At 36.6% G+C, this 20,050-nt stretch overlaps 2 protein-coding genes across 2 annotated transcripts; one reads left to right on the top strand and one right to left on the bottom strand.

The window, feature by feature from the left end:
* Nucleotides 1-358: 358 nt before the first annotated feature.
* On the top strand, nt 359-3,686 carry LOC109019097. The gene is made up of 2 exons (XM_019001317.2): nt 359-1,882; nt 2,999-3,686. Exons 1-2 carry the CDS (start codon nt 772-774, stop codon nt 3,517-3,519), a joined length of 1,632 nt encoding a protein of 543 aa, XP_018856862.2. The 5' UTR covers nt 359-771; the 3' UTR covers nt 3,520-3,686.
* An 8,670-nt stretch (nt 3,687-12,356) lies between these two features.
* LOC109019099 (protein NUCLEAR FUSION DEFECTIVE 4-like) lies at nt 12,357-18,738 on the bottom strand. Its single transcript, XM_035686440.1, has 3 exons — nt 18,408-18,738; nt 13,309-14,255; nt 12,357-13,212 (listed from the first exon to the last, which is right to left on the bottom strand). The coding sequence occupies exons 1-3, from the start codon at nt 18,714-18,716 to the stop codon at nt 12,762-12,764; spliced, it is 1,707 nt and encodes a 568-aa protein (XP_035542333.1). The 5' UTR covers nt 18,717-18,738; the 3' UTR covers nt 12,357-12,761.
* Between the last annotated feature and the right edge of the window lie 1,312 nt (nt 18,739-20,050).

Raw genomic sequence — 20,050 nt, 5'->3', positions numbered from 1 at the left:
TAGTAGATTTCACTCTTTTTTAAAATAATTATGTAATATTTACGTATTTTACGATTGTATATAGCGATTATAGTGATTCATGTAAGTAATATGCTCAAATGAAAAATCTTTAGCTAGATACCATTAAAAGAATCAGTTGGTAGAATGCAAGACCAGAGAAAACGATTAGAAGGAATATTTTGAGTGTCTCGCGGTGCTTCATGTGACAAACGCTCAATTAATATATTCTATCCAAGAAAAGTCGCATAATTTTTGGCACATGAATCCACTTTTTCTGATCAAAAGAGGCGTGAGAAACGCACATTAAAAGTAAACTCCATCCGAACGTAAGGTTGATTTAGTGCGTGCCCAACTCCCCCACAAAACCAGTCTCCTGCTTTTTTCTTCAAGTCTTTCGTCAGATTTGAAGTTTAGAGCCATTCAAAGAGAGGAACCCAATATCCTTCCTCACCTTTCAGATCAGATCGAAGCCTCCTCAAAATGGCATTCAATAACAAACCCAAGAAACCCATTACTCCTTTCAAATCCAATCTATGCACCACACTTTTCTTCATAGTTCTCTTTACCATCCCAGCCCTTTTTCTCCTGCACACCCCTACCACCTCCATATGCACCAGCTTTGCCACTCATGTCAATCCTTGGTCTGGCGATCTCCGAACTGCTCTGTTTCCGTGGAATCGTCTTCCATTCATCGAAGGCCATCCTCCTCCTATTGCTCTCAAAATTGCTGTATTTTCTCGCAAGTAGCCCATCGGTACAACACCCGGTGGCATGGAGCGCCACGCGCATACCCTGCACACTGCTCTAGCAATTCGTGGTCATCAAGTTCATGTCTTCACCTCTCCTCCCCTTAATGACAAAGGTCTATTGTCCCTAAAGCTAAATAATAGCCCTGAGAATCTATCTAATTCTACGCCCTACATTCACTGCCATGAAGGTGAACCAGGACAGTGGCGCTATAATAAAGCTTGGGAACAATTTTTGGAGGAAAACCAAAGCAAACCATTCGATGTGGTTCACTCGGAAAGCGTTGCACTTCCTCATTGGCTTGCTCGTCAACTTCAAAACCTAGCTGTTTCATGGCATGGCATAGCTCTTGAGAGCTTACAATCTGACATTTTCCAAGACTTGACTCGAAAACCCAATGAGCCAATATCTCCAGCTTTCAACAGAAGTATACAAGGGGAAGTCCCCAAGGTACTGAATGAGATAAGATTCTTTAGAAACTATGCCCACCATATTGCCATTAGTGATAGTTGTGGGGAGATGCTTAGGGATGTGTATCAAATCCCTGATAAAAGAGTCCATATTATTCTCAATGGTGTTGATGATCACGAGTTTGTAAAGGACTTGAGATTAGGCCGTGAGTTCAGGTCTAAAATTGGCATCCCCAACAACGCAAGCTTAGTGCTTGGCGTGGCTGGCAGATTAGTAAGGGACAAAGGTCATCCTCTACTCTACGAAGCATTCATTAAACTCGTAAAGAAGCACCCAGGTGTCTATTTGATAGTCGCCGGATCCGGTCCATGGGAGCAAAGGTACAAGGATTTATGGCCTCAAGTCCTTGTTTTGGGGTCTATGAATCCATCGGAATTGAGGGCTTTCTACAATGCCATTGATATATTTGTAAATCCCACACTTAGACCGCAAGGGCTTGATCTTACCCTAATGGAGGCCATGATGAGTGGGAAGCCTGTAATCGCTTCTAGGTTTCCAAGCATCAAAGGTACAATAGTTGTTGATGATGAATATGGTTTCATGTTTGCTCCAAACGTGGATTCGTTGTTGGAAGCACTTGAAGCAGTGGTTGGGGAAGGTCCAGAGAGGCTAGCCCAGAGGGGAAAGGCTTGCCAGGAATATGCAGCTTCCATGTTTACTGCACGTAAGATGGCCTTGGCATATGAGAGGTTATTCCTCTGTATCAAGAATGAAGCATTTTGTACCTATCCTTAAATCATTAATATAGATCTCCTTTCCATTTTATTTCTGATCTTCTCTGTTTATTCCTTCTGGAATTTATGGTGTATTTAACATCATATCGCGGATGCACATGAATTTTCTTGTTCTTCCAAGTACTTTTCGTTTATAGTTTCTTTCCAAGCAATTTATTATTTATATATTGAACAACAACAAAAGCTCAATTAGCGCATGAGCCTATTTACAATGCTACACATCCCGCTTTATTTTCCCGTTTTACTTTCCCGTTTGAGGTGGATACCCCACCTGCACATAAACTTCAATCTGTTTTACTTTAAGTTTTACTTTACTTTAAAGTCTGAAACAAAGTCAGCCCATTTTACCATTTTACCAATTCAGTTCTCTTGCCTTCACATGCAAAAAAATCTCCTCCAGTTCGCATTGTCCCGCACGTCTCAATCTCCTACAACGTCTATCTCCAACTTGCTCGACCTCATTCACTGAGTTCTCCTCCCTCATCTCCCCTGCATCGGCCTCCATTCAGGTAAATAATTTTTTTTTTCGGTAATCGATTTTTTTTTTCCCTGTTTCCCTTGATTTTTGGTTATTGTTGTATTGTACTGAGGTGAGGTCTGAGATTTTTTTAGCCATCTTCCCTGAGTTTTGAGACTAGTTATTGTATTGTTGTTGTAGTTGAGACCTCGTATATGTCGGGGATTAAAGGAGTGATTCTGGCGAGCACCAAGTGCTTGACAGAATACCACAACAGAGTTTGTTTGCCTATTAATGTGTATATTTGTATTATTAATGCCACATTAATTTATTAATGCATATATAGGAGTAGATTAATTAGTTGAATTGTGTTGGACATTGTCGGTCCTTGCTATTTGTTTATTTTTTGGGGACTAGATTATTTTATAATTCAATATCACCTTGCAACAAGTTGGACACTTGGGTTATAGCTTCTTTTTTTTTTTAGATAGGAGTAACAATTGTATGGGCTTCATGTTTGACTATTTTTATATTACAACATTAAAAGCTTTATTTTAATATCCCTGTTTTTCATATTGTATCTTTGTAGACAATTCGAACATTGCAATGGATGCCGACATAAAATATTCAAATAATGAGATTGGAGGTGATGAAACTATTGAAGAACTTATGGTTGGAATGCAATTTTCATCTGTAGAAGAAGTGCATGCTTACTATATGAAGTATGGTAAGAAGAAGGGGTTTGGAGTATCGAAAAGGAATATTAGACAGAATGACGATGGGACAGTAAGATGGTTTTGTTTGGTATGCGCGCGAGGAGGTACAAGAAAAAGTATGGCTGTCAATGTTATGAAATCAAGACAAATAATAAAGATGGGGTGTAAGGCTAGGATTAATGCGGTATTCAATAATGAAGGTGGATATACTGTATCTAAGGTGATATTGGATCACACACACTCCTGTAGTCCGGACAAGGCAAGACATTTAAGATGCTTTAAGAAGGTTGATGCTCGTGTCGCTAAGAGGCTTGAAATAAATGACGAGGCAAGAATAAGATTGGCCAAAAATTACAAGTTTGTGGTTGTTGAGGCGGGGGTTATGAGAATGTAACATTCCGGGAAAAAGAGTGTCGAAACTACATTGACAAAGCACGACGACTTAGTCTCGGGATTGGAGGTGGTGTAACTCTATGTAACTATTTCGAAGATATGCAAAAAAGAAATCCGGAATTTTATTATAAGATAAATGTTGATAATGAGATGCGGCTAAAGAATGTATTTTGGGCAGACGCCCGGAGTAGAGCTGCGTACGAATCATTCGAGGATGTGATTACATTTGATACAACATATCTGACTAATGCGTATAAAATATCTTTTGCACCGTTTGTGGGTGTGAACCACCATGGGCAGTCAATCATACTCGGGTGTGGATTGATATCCAATGAGGACGCTAATACATTCGAGTGGTTATTTGAGTCATGGTTGCAGTCTATGAATAATCAACCGCCAAATACAATCATCACAGACCAAGACAAGGCCATGAAAATTGCAATCTTGAGGGTGTTTCCAACTTCTAAGCATCGATTCTGCTTGTGGCATATAATGAAAAAACTTCCTGAGAAGTTTGGATCACATTGTCAGTATGGAAAAATCAAGAGTACTTTACATGTGTGTTTATGACTCTTTCAATGAGCATGAGTTTGAGGAACATTGGTGTTGTATGCTCAATACATTTGATTTGTATGAGAATGCATGGTTGGTATCACTGTATAGTGATCGGCATTTTTGGGTGCCGGCCTATGTTAGAGACACATTTTGGGTAGGAATGTCAACTACACAGCGAAGTAAAGGAATGAATGCATTTTTTGACGACTACGTTCACTCTAAAACTACTCTGAAGCAATTTGTTGACTAGTATGATTTGGCCCTTAGGAGGAAGGTAGAGAATGAAGCAATTGCCAACTTCAATTCCTTTAACACGAACATTTCTTGCATCACTTGCTATCCTCTTGAGAAGCAATTTCAAAGTGCATATACTCTTGCTAAATTCAAACAAATACAAGAGGAATTGCAATGATTTATTTATTTGACAACTAAAGAGATGGGGTGTGAGGGTGGTAGATATATGTTCATTATTGTGGATGAGGTTCAAGTTGGTGATGACTTATTAAAACGTGTAACATTTAATGTCATAATTGATCAAGATCTATTTGATGTGAAATGCAATTGTTGGTTATTTGAGTTTAGGGGTATTTTGTGCAAGCATGCTCTCCGTGTCTTAATTCAGATGAGCCAACATACAATACCATCAAAATACATCCTGGATCGGTGGAGGAAAGATGTTAAGCGAAAATACACATTTGTGAAAAGTTGTTATGACACTAGTAGCATCGACGATGCACGAAGGTACAATAGGATCCAAAATTGCTTCTATGAACTGTGTTCCAATACGTCAAAGGCCAAGAGCAGTTGTGTTAAATTGATTAGACATATAGAATAATTGAAGACACAGTACTCTGGTATCGCTGATCATGATACTAGCAATACAGTTGATACAGCTACTTCCATGGAGAACACGACAGGTAGAGTTCTTAGTCCGTTGATAGTTCGGAGCAAAGGAAGACCACCGTCTAAGAGAAAAGTGCACCCTGCTGAGAAGTGTATTAAGAAGTGTAGTACTAAAAGGCGATTGCTTTCCACTAATGAAGCTGAGGTTTTTTTTTATTTAAATGTTTTGTACTAAATTTACGATTCACTTATTATAAATGTGTAGAGCTAAATTCTAATGGTTATTCTAATGCACAGCGAAGCAGTCGCACTCCAGATGAATGCATTGTTAGTGGCACACAACAAAGTCAAGTGTGGACACATGCGCCATATTTTTTTGCAACTCCTTCAACTGCTCATCACTCACAGGTAATGTAAAACTAAATTATTTTGGTAATCTTTTTAGTGAATTGAGTTGCCACTTTTAACATTTTTTTTATGATCCTATAGGACAAAACTGATATTGGACACATGACGGATTTTCATCAGGACTTCAGTGCTTGGTAGTTTTGAGAGGGACCACTTTCTTTTGTGATTATACATTTTTAATGATCTTTGAGTTGTTGAAATCATTAATTAAACATCCATTGAACCTGTTTTTGGGATTTTGTTGAACCTGCTTTTATAAGTTTTTTTGTAACTCTTTGTTTATGCAATATCATAATCGTAATCATGCAATTTGGATTACAATAACAATACTGAACTGTAAATTGCATAGGAGTGATATTAAGGTACCTAGTACTGCACGAAGTAACAAGATTATATGAAAATAACTTCATAGATTACATATTGTCTTAGAATTTTACAAAAACAAAATGCCTAAACAAAGTACATATGATACTGAGTTGTTTGGACATCCATTTCTAGTTGTAGCTTTTGAATTTCGATTTTTAAATAGTTGATTTTCTTCTCACCATATGGTGGTATTTTCAGGTCATACCAACAAAAATATCTGCAAGAATGTCTAGCCTGCAAAATCAACTAACATATTAGCAAACAAGGATTACCATTCAACATATGCATAATCAAGTTATGCATTAGTGTGAGAACCTAATTAACAAAAATAGAACCAAAAAAATAGAAAAACAAAGTTCATTAACAACCACAAGCTAAAATGGTACTTGCTGAAATCTCCTTCAACGAGTTAATCCAGTTAGTGCGCCACTGGCCTCATTGCGATGCAAAACCCCAAAATCAGCCAGTCGAATTGGAAGTTATGCAAAACAAATCATAAACAATCAAGACAGTGAAGGTGCAAAGAATTGACATAAGGTAACTGCCTAATAATGGGATTAGGAATAGAAGAAAATAGGATGATATGTCAGCAAATCATACATAAGGTTTTTGGTTAAAAACATTTTTATTAGTACCTCACTCAATTTTTTTTTTTATGAATAAACCTCACTCAATTTAATAAAAGAAAAAGTGCAAGTGTGCTGCCAAGTACATTGGGAGTATACATAGAAGAGCACCTAGTTGAGGGAAAAGAAAACAAGAATTTAGAAAATTACAAATGAAGAAAAGCCAGTTTAATTATGGACGTTGTTGCATTATCCTGTAGTCTTTGAAGTTGAAAGCCCCTTTTTATTCCATAAACACTAGCGCCGTCCTCAATATGGATGCATATAAAACATCGATGCACGACTTTTAGATTGACCCAAGTTGGGTTTGGATTTTTATTCACATAATTCAAGTAATTAATCTACTCCTATATACGCATTAATAAATTAATGTGGCATTAATAATACAAATATACTCATCAAAATTGGCAAGCAAACTTTGTTGTGGCATTCTGTCGAGCACTTAGTGCTCAACCACAACAACAATAATCCCACCACATATACGAGGTCTCAACCACAACAACAATACAACAATGAGTCTCAGAACTTAGGGAAGATGGCTAAAAAAATCTCAGACCTCACCTTAGAACAATACAACAATGACTAAAACTCAAAGGAAATGGGAAAAAAAAAAATCGATTACGAGAAAAAAAAATATTTACCTGAATGAGGGCCGATGCAGAGGAGATGAGGGAGGAGAACTCAGTGAATGAGGTCGAGCAAGTCAAAGATGTGTGGGGCAATGTGAACTGGAGGAGATTTTTTTGCATTTGAAGTCAAGGAAACTGAATGGGTAAAATGGTAAATGGGGCTGACTTTGTTTCAAACTTTAAAGTAAAGTAAAATGATAAAACAGATTGAAGTTTGTGTGCCAGGTGGGATATCCACCTTAAGCGGGAAAGTAAAACGGGAAAGTAAAGCGGGACGTGTAGCATTATCCATACTAAAAATGTCTCATTTTGACAAGTGCATGAGCCTTGCGTCCTATCAGCTTCTCTTTAAGCCTCCTAGCGCCACAATTAAACATTATCCTTAGTTCACCATAAATGATCTCTCTCTAGAAACTCTTACCTCTATCTAGAAAACTCGCCCAAACCGAATCAAGTCTTGTTGGAGCTGCTCCTCCCTCCCTCCTCCCTCTCAATACTCTCAACCTAGTACAATCTCTTTTCTAGTTTGTGTTTTTTTGGATTTTTTCGGGCCAAATAAGTGAAGAAGTGTTGGTTGGAAACCTTCCAGGGATCAGAGGTCAACACGTGCCCCTCCAGGGATTCATAGGTTGCCGATCTATCAATCTACCGAACGCTGCGTCCAGGAACGACGCATCTCCTACACGTGCGGTTTGAAGTCCGCGCATGGCTGCCACACGCCACCGTTTGGAAACATATGTTGCCGCCACGCGCAGAGCCCCTGGATCCAGCACCTCCGACACCTTCACGATCGTCCCAGACTTCTCCCTCGACCGGCGCATGTCCCACACGTGCCCCTGCAGCCTCTTTGTGTAGTGTTTTTTTCGATTTTTTTTGCAGTGTTTTTGTGTTTGTAATTTTGTTTCATTGTTTGTGTTAATAATAAAATAAAATAGGATATTGGACTTATATCTATAGTAGGGGAAGCCCTCCTCTTTTGGAAGATGGGGGCAGTCTCCTCATCCTCCTAACTCATCCTCCTTAGGAGGATGGGGGTCGGGATACCCTCTCCTCTTTTGGAGGTAGGCGATGGTTTTTATCTCTGTTTTTTTATAGAGAGTGATACTCTCACTATGAGAGTTTCCAGAAGTTAAGATAATGTTCATCGCAAAGAAATTTGTGTGCGGGGAGGTGTACAACAGATGTGTAGTTTGGTTTGTATTCGAAGTTTTTCTCTGTAATGACTAGTCACAATTGTCACTTTTTTCATGGATACAATGAAGTCTATTTCCTATTAAAAAAAAAAAACATTGTCCTTTGACTTCATCAGTTTTTCATCAATTAAAACCAGCTACCATAATCTTTGAGTTATCCATCTAAACTTCTTATAATAATAAAATATTATTTATTTTTATCTAATTTATGCCTATCGGATTTTGCAGATCTACAGATCATATTTTAATTTTTAATCAAATCAATATATTTTATGTTAATTACCATAATTTATAATGCGCGATTTTCTGGTGGTTTTATACTTCATAAATTTGTAGTTATTTCATGTTTATGTAGCTAATTTGTTTAACTAATTTGATCCATGGTCCATAAGTGGTCCAATAGAGTATTCATGTTACTTACCCTATACCAATGGATACATGAGCAATGATGATATAAATTGATGATGATGCATTTTGTAGCTCCTTAATAGCATGATCGGTGACCCTCTCTGGCCTCTTAGGTGGTGGTTCTTGGTGGTAGTGTGGTTGGAACGCTCATTCATGGCTTACTTAAATATGATAACTAACTGGAAATAAAGAAGACAAGTATTGACATGGCTCGACATCAAGGCCTACGCCCATGGATCTTGGGTGTAAAACTCACTATAAACATGGTTGAATACATGCTCACCATTCTCATTAAACTCTTTATAATCACTCCCATGGATATCTCTGGGAAATATGGTCTTGTAGCTCTCTAGTTTTGGCCAAAAGGAAGCAAATCCGTCTTTCTGTATCCTCTCCCGGACCCCTTTCTTAGAGTCCCTCTCCCTTACTTTATGTTTTTTCCTCCAACTTTCTATCTCATCTTCCTTTTATGTCCGATCAAGCTTTGTCATTGTCAGATCCTCTCTTTCTCCTTTCCATCCTAGCATTATCGGCTTTAATCTTCCATGGGCCTTTGATGGGCTTGAAACTTGCACTAATTTTATCCCCAACAATACCCCTTGATTCTCATGGTCGGCTTGACTTCCTAGGAAGACGTTGAGAATCTCAAACTTGCAATTCGATATTTCTTTTTGCCTACGGTCCCGCATTCCTTGTGGCTTCTCTGAGTTGTTTAGGCTTGGCTTAACTCATGACTTCCAAGCTCCCAAAAGTGAGATGTAATCCCTGTGTCACAAAATAGGCCTCAAGGAAGCAAACTTTGGGATGTAGCATTCGCGATTATCATGGGCCGTCGGGTGGCATACCACCCCCCTGATTTTGGTGAATCCTTGCATGTCGCAGGAACATGGCACCCACAACTAGCATGGGTCGCAAGGGGACGTACCCTCTAGTTTGCAAAATCCTTGTAGTTAGAATGGATGTGGCGTCTATGATCATTGTACACTGAGGGGTGCCATTTTCCTGAGGACACCTCAAGGGAAAGACGGGGCAAAGTGGGACACCAGCCTCCCAAGGATATCTCGAGAGATGTTGGGGGGAAGATGATCGTTAGCTTCTCGAGTAGCCTCATGGGAAGGTGGGACAAAGCAGAGTCCTAGCTTCCCAAGGACGCCCCGAAGGAAGAGAGCAAAGATGGCTCCCAGCTTTCAAGGATGTCTTGAGTGAAAGGGGTGAAGATAGCTGCCAACATCCAGAGGTAGCCTCGAGGGTGGTTGGGGGGGAGGGGGGGGTGGGGGAAGGCAGCCCCTAACTTCTCAAGGATGCCTCAAGGGAAGGAGGCAAAGATGGTCACTATTGCTTAGAGCAGAGCCTTCCTAAGTCATATGGCTCAATCTTTGTGCTTTAGCCCAATTCATTTATTGCATTATTGATGGGATCTAGCAAATAGACTGGGGGGCTTACTTGTCTTCACACTCTGCTTGTCCGTTGACTTTTGTACCTACCTGTCTTTTTCGCTAGAGCCTAGTGGAAATTCTTTATTTTCTTCACATTTCACTTGTTTGCCCTGATACTTTGTTGTCTTCTCGTCGATGTCAATTGGTAAACTCTTAGCTTTCATCTTAGAGGTCCATTCATATGTAACCTATACTTTAGCACACAATTATCTCTGTAGACGTCTATAGGATTACATGCAGGCTCAACTCATTATTTAGATTTATTAGTCTCCACGTTTTGACTCTCAAACATGCAGTGTTCATCCAAAATGTCTACAAGTATCTTTTATATGCATGTGCTCGTCATGATGAGTTGGAGTGCATTTCGTCCGCGTAGCATGTTTCAAGTATGTGGGCTTCAAGCTTAGGGGCTCCATGCCTGCGAATTATCCTTCTACCTATGATGTTGGCATAGTATGCGCTCACTACATACAATGATCAACTTGAAGCGCTGCCACAGATTCTTTGAGGTGGCGAGCACTATGCTTCCTCTGTGGTGGTTGCAGAGGTGGCGAGCACTTTTCTTCTCCATGGTGCTCGCGAAGGTGAAGAGTTCTTTGCCTTTCCACCATGCTCGTCAAGGTGGCAGGCTTCATGCTTCTTCATATTTCTTGCCAAGGTGGCGAGTTTTATGATCCCTCATGTTGCTCATGCAGTGTTCGCCTGGGTGGGGAGAAATTTTCTTTTCCACAATGCTTGCCAAGGTTATGAGCATGAGAAGAGTGGGAGTATTTGATTTGTGAAGTGCTTAAAACGAGTGGGGGTGGTGTTTGTTTAAAACAAGCGATTTTAAGGACTGTTGGATGTGCTTGATAGGTTGGTTTGTGGGTTGTTGGCTGTGGACTAGTTGGGGGTAGTGGCTGTATATTTGCTTGTCATGGCGGGAGTAAGCGTAGACTGTTTTGTTGATATGTTGTAGTGTTTAGTAAAGTGGAATTTCACAGTTTGGGTTAAAGTATTGGTGTGCTAGGAATTGAAGAGGTTTTGTTTATGCCATAATCAGAAACCGAGGCATGAATTATAGATTAAGTGTGTTGATTTATAGTTAAAAGATCTAGAAACATGAGATTGTGGTTATAGAGTCATTTAATTGTGTTATTTATTTTATCAGTCTCATTTTATTTGGATTAATAGTTTGTATTAATTATGTTTAAGTGACGATCAATTTCACTTCACATGGTTGTGATGATAAGAGTCAGGTAAGCGGGTTCATATACTAGACTTTGCATAAAAGAAATGAACTGATGTTGATTTTGGAAAAATATGCATGTTTTGTTATGAAAAGACATTTGAAATAGCATCAGTTATTTTTTCTGCATTACTCATAAAATATGTATAAAAGAGAAGTATTTCTATCATGATTGGTGTAAACATAAGCAAATATTGAGCATTTTGTTTTTTAACTATGCAAAAAGACCGATTATAAAATCTGAAAATTTGTGCATGTTATGTGAAGATGTTACGAATCTGTTTTGAATATGTGAAAATGATCTGAATCTGTTCAGTACTCTATTATGACATGATTGGGCATCTGAAAACCTTTGGCATGACAACCTGATTCTGTTTTTGGTTCTAATTCGATGATTCTGATTCTGTTATGGTATGGTACCAACATTTATGTTCTGGTCTGATTATGGCCCTGCCACTGGATATAATAATGGCCTCTAGCCCTGCCACGAGACATAATAGTGGCCTTTAGCCCCGTCACATGATACAATAGTGATCTTTGTTCTGAGTGCATTACCTTGAGTGACGAACAGTGATAGTGCATCACCTTGGGTGACGAACAGTAATAGTAACTCTCCAACCCATCTGGCTATAGGGCGTTACACTCCACACCGTACTATCCAAATTTGATCAATTATGCAAGTTGAACTTGTTTTTATATAAAGTTCCCTGATGATAAAAAGTTTCAAAATGCTAGCTAGTTGTAAATCAAATGTTGATACGGAGAATGATTATTTATTTTTTTATTTTATTATTATAGATAGTGGTTATTCCGAAATAGTATGTTGATACATATTACATATCAGTATTGAAGTAATTAAACCGAAACGAAACTCAAAACTTTGAGTCAATTGTCAAAATGTAAAAGGAGGGATATTAGCTAATTAAGTTCTTATTTATTAAACTATGCCAAATCCCTACTATTGCTCTAAAAAGTGTAGGGCGTGTGGCTCGGAGGACTCAATGCAGTAGATCGATTTTGGTCCTTCCAAAATGAAAAAACAGGCCTCAGAAAATGGTTTCAAATCAGGGGAGATTAATGTGTGATTTGTGGGGAAATTTTTTCTCAGAGAGAGAGAGAGAGAGAGTTTAGAGGAATAACGTAGGTCTTGCTTTCCAGGTCTTGCATTAGTGTTGATAATTTGTAAGCTTCCCCCATAATTAAAGCTGGTTTTAGTGAGAAAAGCTAAGCGAAAGACTATGCTGTTTATAAGTGCAGTAGTGAGAAAATACAATTTAGCAAACACTTGCTAGATGCAAATGCCGTTGGTGGCGAAGATGTTGGTGGCTGTAAGACTAGTACGTTTGGTAGATGAGATGAGATGAGATGAGAAATCCTCAAAACTTGCCTCTATTGTGGATCCCAATGAGCGGAATAGCCGTCTTTCCCTGGAATTCTGTTGTGGCCCCAATGTGTCATGTATCTTTTTAGTTGGTGCCTTTTCCTTTGTAGTTCAACCTAATGAATCAGGTAGCTACGATCTTGTACTGTCACTTCAACGCAATTTTTATATTAATAGAGCTGTGTAGACATGCGGTTCTGTTCAAAATGGTTATAAGCATCTCTGGTTCTCAAGAACAACAGCACACTACAAGCTAGCCCCAGAACCGACATGCATCCCCACCACACAAACGTTAAGAAATAGCACTGCCTCCCCATGCATACTGCTGATTCAGAGCTTGTGTTGGCATCATAAACAACTGCAGCAACACAGCCATAAACAAGTGACCCAATTGGGATATTGGTGATGAGAATGTTGTGATTCACACCCACATTATTTGGTCCAAACAGCTCCGATGTAATTGATACGGCTGCAGCAAAGATGAACCCGGAGCTCAAGGCAACTAGTGATGTGCCTACATGCAGTGCCAGCCCGCTGCCTGATGCTGCTAGCAACAGGAAAGCAATTGGGGTTGGCAAAAGTGCAATTGTCAGCCATCCAGTCCTCGCAAAATAAAACTTCCTGCACATAAATATAGGTAAATGTAATCTTTCTTTAGGATAGCAGATTCGTGAGACAGGTCATTGTGTAATAAGAGTAGAAGTGGTCATTACTTACGCACGAATGTAGTCTGGTGCAGCTGAAAGCAATCGGCCAAAGAAAGAAAATGAGGAATAGAGTGTAAGGAGCGTCGTAGTCTCTGAACCTTGTCCCAGAGACTGCGCTATCTGTCCTAGATTGTTACTGTAAACCAGCCCTATTGTACCTCCGCAGAAGTAAGCAAGATAATACAGCCAGAAATCCAACCTGCGTACAACGATTCGTGCTGGATGCTCTTCCCCGAGCATTGCCAACTGATCCTTGGCTATCGTTCTCTGCCAACATCCACAACCTTCAATCTCTTCAGCTAATTTCTGGTCATTGATCCCATTCACAGCTCCATTTTCGCTTGAGAGATGGAATGATCCTTGCCCAACAGAACCAATACTACCAGCATGACGGGAAAGAAGCTCTTTATGAATCTCAAGATCGTCTGCATCAACAAGAATGAAGCCAGACCCAGCTTGAAGACGGAAAGAATGAAAGGAGCGATGAAACCAATCTTTAGCACAGACAACACCAGGGATGCATAAAGGGACCAGTAGAAGGGCAATGGCTCCACTAAAAAGGAGACGAGCTGTTGTTGTATCTGAATTGGAAGGACCAAAGAGAACATAAATGCCGGTGATGACAGCTAATAAGTTCAAAAACAGGAACAAAAGGGAGTCACGGTGAACTTCATCTGGGGAAAGGGGGTCTAGAGAAGGTTGGCTAAGAATTGGGATCAATGATACTATAGAAGTGAGTAGGGGAATGATGGCATTTAGAAGAAGATATATAGAATCAGAAGATGGGTCAATTGCAGTGGCAGCAAGAGTGTAGAAGGCTGCACTTACGCCATTGAAGCTTACTGTGAGTGAGATTGCAAGGGGTCGATTGGATGGAAAGTTTTGATTGCAAAGAACAAAGCATACAGTGTTGAACCAACAAATGCTACAGCCAGCCAACAAACACAGAAGAAAGACCTGCCACAGTAGATTAAGACACCATTAATATCAGAGGCCAACGATGAACATATATCTTTTTTTTTTTTTATTGGCATCGGGTGCCCAGAACAACGTCCCGACTAATCCCAGGTGCATAGGCCCTCGGGAAGGAGTTTTCAGCCAGTGTACCTCGATTAATTCAAAGAAAAAAGTATGATGGTCCCTAGAGATTGTTTGCACTCAAGGGATTTGAACCTTAGAACTAAGAGGAGCATACCCCTAAACCCAATGCTTTTACCACTTGAGCCAACTCCTAGGTGTTGGATGAACATATATCTTTTATAAAAGTTAGTGGTAATAGCTCAAGTACTGCTGAATCAAATTAGAGGTAGCAAAAAGGAAATTAGCAAATGAAAACCTTATTACAATCTTCTGTTTCACTAATTATTAGATTCATGAATATTGGCATTCTTTCTGCATAGCTTCAGATGTTTATGCTCTTCCATGAAACACCATCCGTCCATATAAATGGCTCAGGGTCCCTTTTCAGCTATGATCTTATGGCCTGTTAATTAATCTAAAATTTCGGAAATGTAAATGTGTGATTTTGGAAATGACTTAAACTTCGGTACATGCAAATTTATGTGGTTTTTAAAAATGACTACAATACTCTGTTCTCTCTCTCTCTCTCTCTCTCTGTCTCTCTATATCCTATGAAAAGATCTTATGCCATATTATTACCCGGATCTCCGAATGACTTCAAAGAGAATCAATTAGCGTAATCAATTACGGGCATTCAAAAACTCTAGGACTATGGGGCATTCTTACATCATTCATGAAAACATCTTAGATCCAAACAAGTCCTTAACACTGTATATGCATTACACAGGCTTTTTAACCCAATCAATAGGTGGCTCGCCGCTGGATCCCACTCTGACTAGATTTTGTGGCAGTGTCTACTGTCTGCTCTGATATTAATTGGAAAAATGCTTGGAGTTTCCGTTTTTTCGTATGTTGGTCTCGACCATTTCTCTTGATACTATTTTTTTTTATTTTTTTATTTTTTATTGAATGATTAAGTAAATATTTTTTTAATAATATATTTTTAAAAAATATATATATTTAAGAAGATAAAAAAATACATAAAAAAGGAGACATTTAGCCATCTCAGTGGACACAGCAGCCACTATCTGTGACTCTAGCACTCTCTTATCAATTAATACTTGTCACACATGCATGCAATATGTTGGAATAAAATAAAATATTTAATTAAAAGTGATATACATAATTTTTTAAAATAAAGTGTACTTTAAAAAAATAAAGTGTCGGAGGTGCCGCCCTCCTTTTGGTAAAAAAAAAAAATATTTCAACGATGTATAATATTTTTAAAATCGGAAACTAGATAAAGAACTATTTGTTTTTAATGAAAATTAATAAATCAATTAAATATATTGTTTAGTTTGAAATAAAAATGATAGATTTAATGAGAATAATAATATTATTGTTCATATATTAAGTTTAACATGGATGTTTGCAAAGATTATTAATTTTTCATTTAACAGTAATGAGTTTGGAGGAATGATACGGGTTTATATGGATAATATTTTCAGATAATGTGAATAATATAATATACAGATGAACTTAATTATGATCCAAAAGCTAATTTCTGGACCACACAACTGTTCTATTGGGACAAAAAAGTAAATTTAAAAATGAGCTCTGAATGTTTGTAGTTAGACCTAGATCTATTAGAGAATCGAGGGCATAGAAATTTCTAATTCCCACTGCCATGCACCATATATTCCACACTTGGAAATTTAGGTAACCTTCTTTCAAACTATCCATCCGCCAGCTGCCGTGTCCACTTTCCAATACTTAAGAGCACTCTCAAATCACTTGCATCCAAATTTAAACTTCTTCTAATATCTAATCACTCAATTTTTAAATTACTAAACTCATTTCAATTCAAAATCTTTTTACACGTAAGACCCACAACTCAATACCTCTTTACACGCAGGGTCTACAACTTTTTTTAACTTCTCATAAATACATTTAAACACATCTAAATTCATCTTAATTGGACCTCACGAAACTTAATCCACAATCTCAACTCATTACTATTCATAGAGAGCTCAATTCAATTTAACATTCAAATGCAGCCTTAATCTGTTGTTGTTGGCATTCACACCGAAGAATATATTATATATATATATATGTATAAGAAATGATATTTGGAGTCTATGCAAGTTTCATGCACTTTCTTTAAAAAAAAATAAACAAATCTAAGATTCATATAAAAAAAATTATTTTTTTAATGGTATACCTAACTTTTTTTCAAAAAAAAAAAAGGTGCGAAACTTGCACACTATAATATTGTATCTATCATTACTATATATATATATGAAACATAGCAGGTTATTTGAAAGAGAAATGTTTGGGTTCCCCATTTTGGGTCCCAAGCATTTCTACCGAGACTTTTTTTTTTATTTTTTTTTTTTATTTTGTACCTAATGATTAAGTCAGTATTTTTTTAATAATGTTTGAAATCTTTTTTAAATGTTTAAAGATATAAATGTATGAAAAAAGGCATTAATACTTATCAACACTCATCCTCGAGCTACACCCTCGATGATTGTAGCACGACTCTATTTGAAAAGGGTTGGATGATATGAACTAGAATGGGCATGAATCAAACACATACCTAAATAACAAGCTGGTTAGCTCAAAATGACTACTACGTACTCTGGAGTCTGGACTCAATTAACTTCATCAAAGGTTAAAAATAATAATAGTACCAAATCAGTAGACAGAGATGATAAAAATGCAAAGACAGTCATATTTCGACTAATCTTAGGATGCACATTTTTATTGGCATAAGGTGATCAGTAGTGTGAACAACCTTATGATCAACAACGACCACACCTCACTAGTTTGTTACTAACTAAAAGTCTAACTGTCAACAAAACAATAATATTAAATCTCAGACCATAGTCTATGTGTAGATGTAAGCTTAAAAAAATGAAAGGATAATAATAATGAATGAATTATTGCTAAATAAGAAAAATCACAATTCCCCCTTTTTTTTAACTTTATAATATTTTAACTTTATAATATTTTTTGTTTAACTTTTTCTTTCTCATTTTTCAAAAACCTTGTTTGGATAGTGAAAGTGCTTTATTTCATCTCATTTCATCATTACAAAATTTTCAAATTATGAATGAATTATTGCTAAATAAGAAAAATCACAATTCCGCCAATTTTTTTAACTTTATAATATTTTTTATTCAATTTTTTCTCTCGTCTTACTTTGAACTCCGTTTGAATAGTGAAAGTATTTTATCTCATCTCATCTCATCTCATCATTATAACTTTTTTAAATTCTCATAAAATATAATAAATAATTCAATTTTTTCAAATCTCAAAACAATAATAATATTAAAAAATAATATTCTAATAATATTTTATTTAACTTTTATCTCATCTTAATTCATAATCTAAACGACATTTAATTTAAAATATCTCATTATTATTCAAAATTTATTTTATTACGTTTCATAAAATGCTCATGATTTCATTATTGTTGGAAGAAGCAGTACAGTGTAAGCAGGTCAGTGCGGAAGCAGAAAAGGAACAGAGAGAGAATTTAGGAATGCAGTCACGTGCCTTACAACATTAGTGCTTCTAGACTGGCTATTGATGGGTGCGAATTCAAAAGCATGAGAACTGATAAATGGTTTTTTTTTTTTTTTTTTTGCTAAAAACATTTATAAAGGGTTTTATATTAAAATTAACACGTTGAATCTTCAAATTTGAATATTAAAATAAATAAAATAATATAACTTTAACGGTCAGAGATGTACTTTTTTTTCTTTAATGTGATAATATAATAGAGTTATTTTATTTTTAAATCAATATATAAAACACATTATATATATTATTTAAATTGTAAAATTTAGTTTATAAGATTTTAATTTTAAAATTTATAATTTTTTAAATCAAATTATATCATATAAATATTTTACTAAATATGTTATCCACACCTGTTTATAAATAAAATTCAATCTATCAATTATTCAAAAATTGGAAAAAAAAATTAATTCAGAGTTGCAAATCGAAAATTGACAGAATTGAATGTGCCCAGGATGGCCACGTGTTCATGAAGTGTTTGTGTTAGAGAGAGGCAGAGCATACCAGGAAGTAAGGCAAGGTGATGATATTGGTAATCACAAGCCATTGAATGCCATAGCCAGCAAGGCCCATGAAAGCAGCCATGAACATCACCACCCACGCCGGAAAATACTTCAATGCCAGACCAGACGACCACCCGAATGCCTTTCCGAGATCCGACGCCACTGCCAAGTAATTTAGCTGCACCTGAGAGATGCCAAGAACCGATTTCAATGCCGAAGAGTAGGCTGAAAAATCGAAGTTTGTGCCGGTGAATGCCTGAATCCATATGGTGGACACCAATATCATCCACTTCCGTGACTGCGCCTTCATGGTCGCGTGAAATATCAGCACTCCGTCCAGCCCGATGAATTATTCTTGATGAATGTGCGTGCATGCTATATATATATATAGCAGCGATTAAGCATTTCTAATTACTTTTTTCTCGAGTAGGCCAGGGCGGTTAGATGCTAATCATGCTACAGAAAACGGGTTTTTTTTTTTTTTTATTGGTGTAGTGGCCGAGTGGGGGGTTTTGAATCCAGGTTTTCTATTTGAAGAACTTAATCATATGTCATCAGACCATTAAACTTTTAGAAAAAAAAATTCTTGTATTTAATCCTATTTAATTATTTATAATAATATTTCTGATGACTAGGTAATTTTTTTTTTTTTTTATATATCACTGATGACTATGTATTACTTGCTTTATTTATGAATGAATTTTATATACTTCTGTCAAAAATTAAAATTAATGTAATGAGATAGATTTTTATATAATCTGCAATTTTCACGTCTCTCAGAATTTTGGGTTCTCACATTTTCATCACTAATTAATTGTTAAATTCAAATAATAGATTTAAAAGCCGATTAATTATGGCTTTCCATAAATTCATTGATCTTTTGCTAAGGACTGATTTCTATAACACCGGATAAATAAATAAATAAATACTTTTGTCCATTTCTTAATGAGAATTCAAAATAATTATGTAATAGATCCAAAAAAAGCTAGCTGAAGTTAATTAACATGATCTGTAATTTGTTGGCTGCTTTTCAAAGGAGAAAGGAAAATGTTGAAAGTAGGTTAGACAAATTAAGGGCAGTAAAAAGAGAATAAAACAAAAGCAAAAAAATTAAAAAAAAGGTACAGCTTTGAAGTCAAGCGAAGGTCAAGAAAGAGTTTAATTTGGATGGAAAATGTTGAAATTTGGTTAGGAAAAGGTTGATGGATGGGGAATTCTAGAACACTTTTTGAGTAAAAAAATAATTACCAAATTAATGTTGTTGGTTGCAAGTAATCAACCAGTCAATGACCAAAAAACAAAGAAAAAAGGATGTGTAAAACCTTTTGTGATACATATAATTACATTATTTGCCAAGCAAGTCATGTGAGGCTTTTGGATGCATTTAATACATAGTTGTATACTTACTTATAAGTTGTTTTACAAAAATATCTTTCATTTAATATATAGTTGTATAAAAATTGTAAAAAAAAGTTGTAATTGTATTATTTTCCTTGAGAGAAAAGGGATGTAATAGATGGTTTTTATAGAAATGGCATAAGAATGGATATTTTACTCCAAAAAAAAAAACTACTTAACAATTGTAACATCAACCAGAATGATAAAGAATAATAAATTTAAGATGAAATATAATATTATTAAGAA

This window comes from Juglans regia, chromosome 2 (assembly GCF_001411555.2).
Source record: "Juglans regia cultivar Chandler chromosome 2, Walnut 2.0, whole genome shotgun sequence".
NCBI lineage: Eukaryota > Viridiplantae > Streptophyta > Magnoliopsida > Fagales > Juglandaceae > Juglans > Juglans regia.
Note: the sequence above shows the minus strand (reverse complement) of the source record. Positions and strands in the feature narration are given on the sequence as shown.